We start from the raw sequence: 9,813 nt of genomic DNA on the forward strand, positions 1-9,813 counted from the left end.
CCAAACCAAATGGATGTGGCTGTCGATCTAAATCGATGTGGCTGTGTGTGTACAAGGGAGAGGCTTAAACATTAAATAATCTGCTGTCCACCTTTTTTTTGTAATTTTTATTTGTTTGTTAACAAAGCGCCCCCAAACATGCTTCCCACCCTGTGCTTAGAGATCCAGTCCGCCGCTGACGTTCTTTAAATGCCTCAGTGGGCACAAAAGTTTAGAACGTAATTGGAACGTCCTAAAAACGTTTCTTGGACGTACAATTCAAAATATGTCCTTTGAACGTTTTAAAAACCTCCTAAGTCAGACCACATAATGTTCTTAAAACTTTTTATGTTCGAAATACGTATTTAAAACGTTTCTGGAACATTGTATGTTTATGGAATGTAATATGGACTGACTTAAGACATTTTTAAGCCGTTCTAAACATCTTATTTTAAGCTTGTGCCCACTGGGCACATCTCTTCTTTGTATACGGTAAAGGCATACATTTTGTGATATATTGCCTGTTTTTTTGTCTAAAGATACCCTTATAGAAGGGACGATGTCAATTTTCTTTGTGGTGCGAAGTCCGCGAACAGTAAACTCGACCAATTGGTAAACGTAAGAATCATATTTACCATTTATATCCTTGAAACGATTAAGTCCTATTATTTTTTAATATCACATAATTTAATGAAAATATACAAAAATAAAATGAATAAACTCATCATTGTTTGTTTTAAAAGTAGAAAAGTTAGACATAATGACGAATTGTAAAATATAAGTAATAAAGGTATTAAATTTGCTGTATACTAACAAAGAAAGTTGTATTAAATTTGTATTTAAAAAAAAAATCGCATATAACTAAATGAATAATAAATTAAGTGAATAACTAAAACATTTAAAAAATGACGATTGCGCCTTAAGAACACATTGAAGTGAAAACCTAGTCTAGCCTAGTGGGCCCAAAATTTTAGAACGTAATTGGAACGTCCTAAAAATGTTTCTTGGACGTACAAGTCAAAAGACGTTATTTGAACTTCTAAAAACTGTCCTTAGTCAGACGAAATAATGTTCCAAATACGTTTTATGTTCGAATTACGTCTTTAAAACGTCTCTGGAACATTGTATGTGCATAGAACGTCATATGGACTGACTTAGGACATTTTTAAGCCGTTACAAAGATGTTCTATAATGATTGTGCTCACTGGGATTATGTGATTTTCACGAAGTTACGGGCTACACTGGTACATGAAGTATTCATTTAATTTTATCGCTGTTGCAGAGATATCTGTCACAATTTGGATATTTGCCACCAGCAAACCCAGCGAGTGGTGGAATCATTTCCGAAGACACGATGTTCAAGGCCATTTCTGAATTTCAATCGTTTGCTGGATTGAACATCACAGGTACTTTTTATGTTCCACATAATTTCAAATAGGAGTGTCAATTTATTACGTAAGATTCGTTCTTCTATCAATCTTATTATAGTGACTTTCCAGTGGGCACAAGCGTTAAAGGACATCTTTAGAACGGCTTAAAAATGCCCTAAGTCAGTCCATATAACGTTCCATAAACGTACAATATTCCAGAGATGTTTTGAAGACGTTCCAGTTACGTTCTAAAATGTTGTGCCTTCTGAGTTTGTAGCAATTACATGGAGAAACCTTTTGCTATAATATTTGTTAGAAAAACAGAATAGATTTTACTATTCTTAGTTTGCAATAGAGGGACATAGCGGAACTTTTGTAATGTTTCTACTTCAAGTAGAAAATAGTATCTACATGCCGAACAACAAAATTCATTGGAATAAAATTAAAAAATGTTAAATTTATTTCAAAAAAGTTTTGAAGTATTTACAAAGCTTTGTAGTAAACCAGCAAGCAATATATTATAGCCACTCACTAATTTCGATAGAAAAAATTCTAAATTTCTTGCATTAATATCTGCAGAAGATTGCAATATTTGCAAAGGACTGTAGTAACCCCAGTGGGCACAAAATTTTAAACCGTAATTGGAACGTCCTAAAAACGTTTCTTGGACGTACAATTCAAAAGATGTCCTTTGAACATTTTAAAAACTGTCCTAAGTCAGAACAAATAATGTTCTAAAAACGTGTTATGTTCAAAATACGTATTTAAAACGTCTCTGGAACATTTTATGTTTATGGAACGTTATACGGACTGACTTAGGACATTTTTAAGCTTATCTAAAGATTTTCTTTAACGCTTGTGTCCACTTGGACATCGAGAGAGACAGGCGCACTGATTAAGTAAGTGACATTGTAAAAATTGGTGCAGTCAGATTAGCAGAGGAAAAAAAACCCCAACATGCGCCGCGTCGCGTTGAAGGTTACGACACCCGTATCCTTCCTAGTGGACACAATCGTTAAAGAACATCTTTAGAACGGCTTAGAAATCTCCTAAGTCAGTCCATATAACGTTCCATAAACATATAATGTTCCAAAGATGTATTACAGACGTAATTCGAACAAAAAACATTGTGAGAACATTATTTCGACTGACTTAGGACAGTTTTTAAAACGTTCAAAGGACGTCTTTTGACTTGTACGTCCAAAAGATGTTTTTAGGACGTTCGAATTGCGTTCTAAAATGCTGTGCACACTGGGAACCCTTAACAATTTTCTTTAAAAAAATAAAAATGGTAACTTTCTAGAAGGATCTTTTAAGCCGTTAGAAATTCGTGGAAAAAAAATTCGGTATGAATCATTAACAAAGATTAGCTTTTATGACAGTCAGAATTACACTCGTTGTTAGGACAGGTATACACTTGAAGTTATAAACCACTCGTGTTGGAGTCAAACAAATTTGACTTAAGAGATAAATGTATGTCTTCAAGACATATCAACTGGTATTCAAGACATAAATTAAAGTCTAGCTCCATCTCAAAACTGAGACATGCTCAAGTCGAAATTTTCGACTTCAGCATGTCTTGATTAGGGGCAATTCAAGTCGAACTCAAGTCAAAATATTTTTAGCCGGGAAAATGGGATCAATACAAAATGTTTAGATTCTATGTGTAACTTATTTGTCAAAGAATATAAATCCATACGCAAAATATATAAAAGGGAAATTTAAATAATGATGAGTGTCACATTAGATTAGTTTTCAGAAATGCCAAATCACTATAATATCTTTCGCTTGAATGTAGGGAGGCACCGGGCGACTTGTGGTTAACTTTAATCTCGATTTTGATAAACGCTTTAACAGAATTGACGAGCCTTCCCATGGTTAGGCGTAATACATCCCAGTGGGCAAAACAATTTTGAACGTAATTGGGACGTCCTAAAAACGTGCCTTGGACGTACAAGTCAAAAGACGTAATTTGAACGTTTTAAAAACTGTCCTAAGTCAGACCAAATAATGTCCTAAAAACGTTTTACGTTCTAAATTCTTCTTTAAAACGTCTCTGGAACATTGTATGTTTATGGAACGTTATAATTCGTCTTTAAAACGTCTCTGGAACATTGTATGTTTATGGAACGTTATATGGAATGACTGATGACATTTTTAAGCCGTTCTAAAAATCCCAGTGGGCACAAGCGTTAAAGAACATCTTTAAAACGGCTTAAAAATGTCCTAAGTCAGTCCATATAACGTTCCACAAACATACAATGTTTCACAGACGTTTTAAAGACATCATTCAAACATGAAACATTTTTAGAACATTATTTGGTCTGACTTAGGGCAGTTTTTAAAACGTTCAAATAACGTCTTTTGACTTGTACGTCCAAAAAACGTGTTTAGGACGTTCCAATTACGTTCTAAAAATTGGTGCCCACTGGGATGTTCTTTAACGCTTGTGCCCACTACGATTCGCCCTAGAAATCGAATAAACACAAGTATTTTACAGCTTCACTTCCCAGTGGACGCAAATGTTAAAGAACGTATTTAGAGTGGCTTAAAAATGTCCTAAGTCAGTCCATATAACGTTCAATAAATATACAATGTTCCAGAGACGTTTTAAATACGTATTTCGAACATAAAACGTTTTTAGAACATTAATTATTTGGTATGACTCAGGACAGTTTTTAAAACTGTCAAATAAAGTATTTTGACTTGTACACTGATAGAAATTAATTGGCAGTACAACAGTATTTATGACTAGATTCATTATATTTTATTGCTGGTATAGATACAGCCATAAATCACGTTTGTATTGGTCATCCGATTCTTATTGCTTATGAAGATAGACGCGCAGGTGCGAGCGAGATACGCCTGTGGTGAACGAAATAAAGTGAGTAGGGTAATTCACTCATAAACAGTCCTTAATATAAAATCTCTAAACGATATTGTCGATTTCGATCGTCACCACACTATATTTCATTGCAATATGCGTATGACACGAGGCGTCAGTGGTTCAGGCAGCGTTGGAAAATATTGAAAAAGTTATCACGATTGCTCGTTCTTTAATAGTTACACGCGTTCGACAGAGGCATCCGTGAGTCACCGTGAGTTAGACAGTAATGTTACACGTGTTTTCTTAAAGTCAATGATCCCGATGGAGCTGTATTGATCTGCGCTTGCTTGGATTTGAGTGATGTTCATTGGCCAAGGTGCGCGTCTGTACTTGATTTTTAAATACATGCGCGAACCACCTTGCCATCTGTACCGCCGTAATACATGGCCTCTGCTTGTGATTTATAATCGAATTCTTATTTCAATTTAAGCTTCTCTGCTTGTTATTTATGATCGTATTTTTATTACAATTTCGGAAAGGACGTTTTAAAGCCTTCAAAGCATTTAAGCGAGCTGTCTGGACCATTAAATATATCTACCTGACTGCCTGCGGAGAATTTCTCAGAGCTTCTCAGAGCCTTGAGAATCTTTAACATATACTCTGAGGTTTCTATCGGTGAGGTTAGTATATTTTCAATTACAAGTTAATGCTTAAGCTATTATTTGCTATTAATACAAACATTAAAGTAGATAAGTAGGAGAGGTTCTGTATACAGATTTTCCGTATAAATAGCCAACTTGAGGCTAGAGCGCAGAAGGCTGTAAAATCGTTTTCGCTCCTTGTGCTGACTAATGAATCACAGTTTTGAACTATCCACACTATAGATATTGGAAATCAATACTTAAAAATCATGGGAATGGATATTTTCAGCCCCAAAAATATAGATTAGGAGATGATATGATATACGATATCGCAATATTAGACTATTTAATACCTGCTATTCCCGGAATTGAAGTTTGTCACCCCAAAATAATATAATTTATGTATTAAATGTTTATCGCAATGATGCGTCATTGAAAATTTCCAAGATCTGCAACCACTCTCGTGATATTATAACAATTATCGGTAAAAAACATTCCATTCTGATGACGTCATCATAGATTCCTAGAATCCTTATTTATGTGAAATAAATTAATTAAACGTTCTGCTTTGATATTTGCCGATAGGGGCGTCATATTTCATATAATGTTAAACAATTTCTGGGGTAAACAAAATTCTATTCTGATGACGTCACCATAGTTCCAGGAATCCTTATCTACAGTGTTGCCGTATTTCACGAATCTTCAAAGAATGGAAAAAACAATGATATCAAATTACATAGAATTCTGAGAATTGTTTTCTTTCAAAATGGTATCATGTTACATGTATGACTGAGAAAATCAGGCATTATGTCCTGCTTTTTCATACAGGTTCGAACACGTTTCTTGATAAACAAAATTCCATTCTGATGTCATCGTCGATTCTTTGAATCCTTATCTATGTTAACTAAATTAATTAAACGTTCTCCTTTGATATTTGCCGACAAGGACGTTATATTTTATATAATGTTAAACAATTTCTAGGGTAAACAAAATTCCATTATGATGACGTCATCATGTTTCCTGAAAACCATAGCTTTGTGAAGTAAACTGAATAAACGTTTAAAGACGCATTATTTTGTTCACTCTTATGTTAATTATTGCATGATATGGTGAAATACTACGCAAAAGTCTCCAGAAATTTGGTGGAGGGAGGGAAAGGTGTCTATAAGAGGAGGCTGGTTCTTCTCTTTCTTCAGTTTTTTGTCGGATGCCAGATTGTAAAGAAGAAAAGAAACAAGAGATAAAATGTCGTTTAAACGTATTCCTAAAGAACATTCAAGAGCTAAAGCAAGTTACTCAAGTGTGAACTGATATGCAAAACACTAATAAGGAAATTTAAAAGTGTGAATCTTGAAGACAACAGGCAGTGAAGGAGAAGAAAAAAATTTATTTCCTACAATTAAACAAAACCGCTCACAGTGAAGATTTTCTTCCAACAAAGAAGCTAAAACATCTAGAAGTTAACAAGGGATACGAAATAATGGACATTAAGGAGGCTAAAACAAAATATGAAAGGAGACCGCTTGTAATCATAGAAAACAAATTCACCGTTTTTCTACCTCAAAGAATGGCAAAACTGTTTGAAGAGGATAAAAATCTGTTTATGCAAATGAAGAAAGTCTGTGAAGATCAGCATCTTGAAATGATGTATTTGGGTGGATGCTTCTACTCCATAGAATTTTTGGAGAAAAATGTATAAGTGTGTGTGGAGTTTTTCAATTATCGTTCAGTCTGTGACAAGCTTTAGTGAGATATTCATCATGCCGTATACTCCACGAAATCAAATGTTACATGCGATCACATACAACCTGAATTCATCATTCACAAAACAAATTATTGTCGTTGCAGAATTTAAAAAAGACGGAAAGCTCGCCTCAACAGTGAAACTCCAGGCCAGTCATCCTCGTGCAAGTATAACCCTGAATCCTTAAGAGTGGAAATTGTTGAAAAGTTACTTCAACCTCATGACATTCTTCTTTGATGGCCAAGAGAAGCAACAATGCATCGACTGTAGAAATTTCCATATACACATTACTATATCTTTTGAATATTATACAGTGGCTTTAGAGAAAATTCAAGAAATTCAAAAATATTATCCATTTGTACTGCAAGAAACAACGTTTGCTGTTTTCCAGGAAGTCAGCCCTTGTGTCGAACGGTATCTTCTGGATCTGAGTGTTATGCCGTTTCAACATACAAAAGATGTCACTATTGAGACCATCGCTGAAAGTGTATGGCGTAAAGTGAAATCACCATTTGTGAAAAGTGTAAAATCTTATATACCAGAAAACTATACGAGTTTAAAGAGTAGCACAAGCAAAAAACTTATATTTGCTAATCTTCTGCGATTTGAAATTCTATATCTTGAAATGATCACTTTTTATAGTCAGAATATGTTCGAAGAAAAAATTGAGAAATTACCACAACTCAGATGCGTGAATGGTAGCTTTGTAAATTAAAAATGTCATGTATTTTTTTTTAAAGAAATATCTAAATAAAAATATAATTTAAACTAAATTCGCCTTTTTTTATATACTAGATTAAGGGTAGGTAGATGTGTAAGCAAAAAGATACATATGTTTAAAAATAATCAACTTTATTTAGAAAAAAAACTGAAGATTAATACAGAAGATACTTATAAGCTAGACTTATCTATCCAACTATTGCGTGAGTCATCGAAACCTAACCATTTTACAAAGAGCTTATTTCCTCGCTTTTTCAGTACTTTTTCAACCAGATAAATGTCTGGATGTCTAACTTTACCTAGTTCTTGTTCATAAAAACTACCTGCAATAGCTTTACCTTGATAAGCTTTAAGCATATACGTCACTGTTTCAGTATTCTTGACCTGGTTTACATTAAATATTTCAGTTGTCTAATTAAGTATGTAGCCTTTCTCAAAATCATGCTTAAATTTACTTATACGCACTTTATCTCCAACTTTAGGTTTCGCTTTCTCAACTGTTTGTTTTACACTGTAATTTTTTTATACATTAAACAACAATTTTTCTCATTTCCTTTGATAACATCTTTTGGTTTCTATCTAATGGTCTGATGCCTAGTATCGTTGTAATATAAAACTAAATCTTTCAAAATATCTATCCACTTGTAATTCCCCTGTAAGATAAATTGCATCCACATTTTATTCTTTAAAGTACGATTAAATCGCTTACAAATAAATGCTTTTAAATTGCTAAATGCCGAGTCCAAAATTATCTTGTATTGTTTCATATGATTTTTCAAATTGAGAATTGTAAAATTCTTTTGTTCTATCAAAATGTAAATTTTTCGGTATGCGTCCCTCATCAAGTACAGATTCCATGGCTGCAGCTACATCTTCAGTCTTCTTGGATTTGACGGAGACAGCCCGGGCAAATTTTGAAAATATTTCAATTACAGCTTAGATGTACTTGTATCCTTTGTTCACTCTCTCGTATGGTTGCATTTCAACAAGATCAGCTTGCCAGGTCTCCTCAATGCCACGAATATCGAAATGTCGACGTTGGTAATTTCGTCTAGCTGGCTTATGCAGCTCCTTCACCAACTGCAGCTTCTCAGCGTCCATTTTTGAGTGCATTCAGCCTGGGGTTTAAGTGACTAATGAGTTCTGCATTTCGATACACCAGTTTTTTGATTGATTCAACATCACTTTTAGCATTTTTGAAATGTTTATCTGTGGAATTTTTCAGAGTTTCTAGAATCATTGTACTAGTGAAAATTTTTCCGCTCAAACATCAGCATATTGCCTGATTTTGCATGATCGTATACTTGAGTATAAACCAAGAAGTGGGGTGGTGAAAAATTTAGTACAAAAATGCTGTAACCTGGTAGAAATAGCTTAGTTGCTCGTGAAATGGAGTACCTGGTGGATTTGCAGGACTTTAAGTTGCCAGACAATAAATTCATATTGAAAGAATTGGCTATATTACCATTCAATGATGGGACAGACAAAAAGCCATATTCTTTTCTCCTTCATTCACCTTGCCCGTGGAAGGACGTTCCGTCAAAATATAAATCTATGATCATTTGGGCAGAGCGCAATCATCATGGAACACCTTGGAATTCGGGTGATTTACCGTACTCTCAAGCATCTGTAATACTCGGGAAGATTTTACATGACGCAATAAAAATCTATGTGAAGGGATTGGAAAAGAAGAATTGGCTAAAGCAATTTGTGGAAATATCGTGTGAAATTGTTGACATACTCGATTTGGAATGTCCCTCGCTACGACAATTGCATGAGATGCATGAAATTGATTATTTAAATTGTACACATCATAAGTATGAAAATTACTCTATTTGCGCCATTGAAAATATACTTTTATTGGAAAACTGGATGTCTTTGAATCAGTTATAATTTCTTGACTTCAAAGTTTTATAGATTAGAAAAGTATGAAAATGTTTCCTTGTATTTAATTATAATATACTTATTGAGTATGATGTACTGGTTTTTAAAAATAAATAAAAAAAAACAATTGAAAAGAAAATTGTGTGTGTCTTGTTTTCCCCGAGTTCCTTGCCCTTATAGTCATAAGTGCGAATAGTAGATAGGTCCGTGGACACACCGTTGGCATTGTAGCTTCAAGGAACGTTGTTCTCAGCACTGGGAGATTACGTCCGACGGATCAAGTTGCATCTCGATAGCAGCAACAGCAGACAGAATGAATGAACTTTCAGTTGTGAATTGAAGCAGATGAGTTTATTTTTGAAAAAAAGAAGCAAACTTACTTGACCAAATATGATTTTCAGGTTGTGCTAAATAAATAAAAAAAGATACCAATTTAGATTCAAATATTTTCTTTATTTGCAATAACATGTATTTTTTCCAACAATTGTACAGCTTTTCGATTTCTTCCGCCAATTATACATTTCAGTTACTGCAATATGTAGACTGTAGACTATTTCTACTATATTAAAGGTTATATACTAATCCTAAGTCTCTTCTCTCTCTCCGTTACTCATATGTTACATCGCTCATCATGCTTATCATTGCTCT

At 34.0% G+C, this 9,813-nt stretch overlaps 1 protein-coding gene across 9 annotated transcripts in view; it reads left to right on the forward strand.

Moving 5' to 3' along the window:
- Window positions 1–1,266: 1,266 nt before the first annotated feature.
- LOC117168109 (matrix metalloproteinase-14) overlaps window positions 1,267–9,813 on the forward strand; it is a 518,894-nt gene continuing 510,347 nt past the window's right edge. For all 9 annotated transcript variants that reach the window (XM_033353498.1, XM_033353504.1, XM_033353503.1 and 6 more), the window contains exon 1: window positions 1,267–1,385. In XM_033353498.1, coding sequence (XP_033209389.1) covers window positions 1,334–1,385 — 52 coding nt within the window. In that variant the 5' untranslated portion in view covers window positions 1,267–1,333. The remainder of the gene's footprint in view (window positions 1,386–9,813) is intronic.

Source organism: Belonocnema kinseyi, chromosome 2, assembly GCF_010883055.1.
Source record: "Belonocnema kinseyi isolate 2016_QV_RU_SX_M_011 chromosome 2, B_treatae_v1, whole genome shotgun sequence".
Lineage (NCBI taxonomy): Eukaryota > Metazoa > Arthropoda > Insecta > Hymenoptera > Cynipidae > Belonocnema > Belonocnema kinseyi.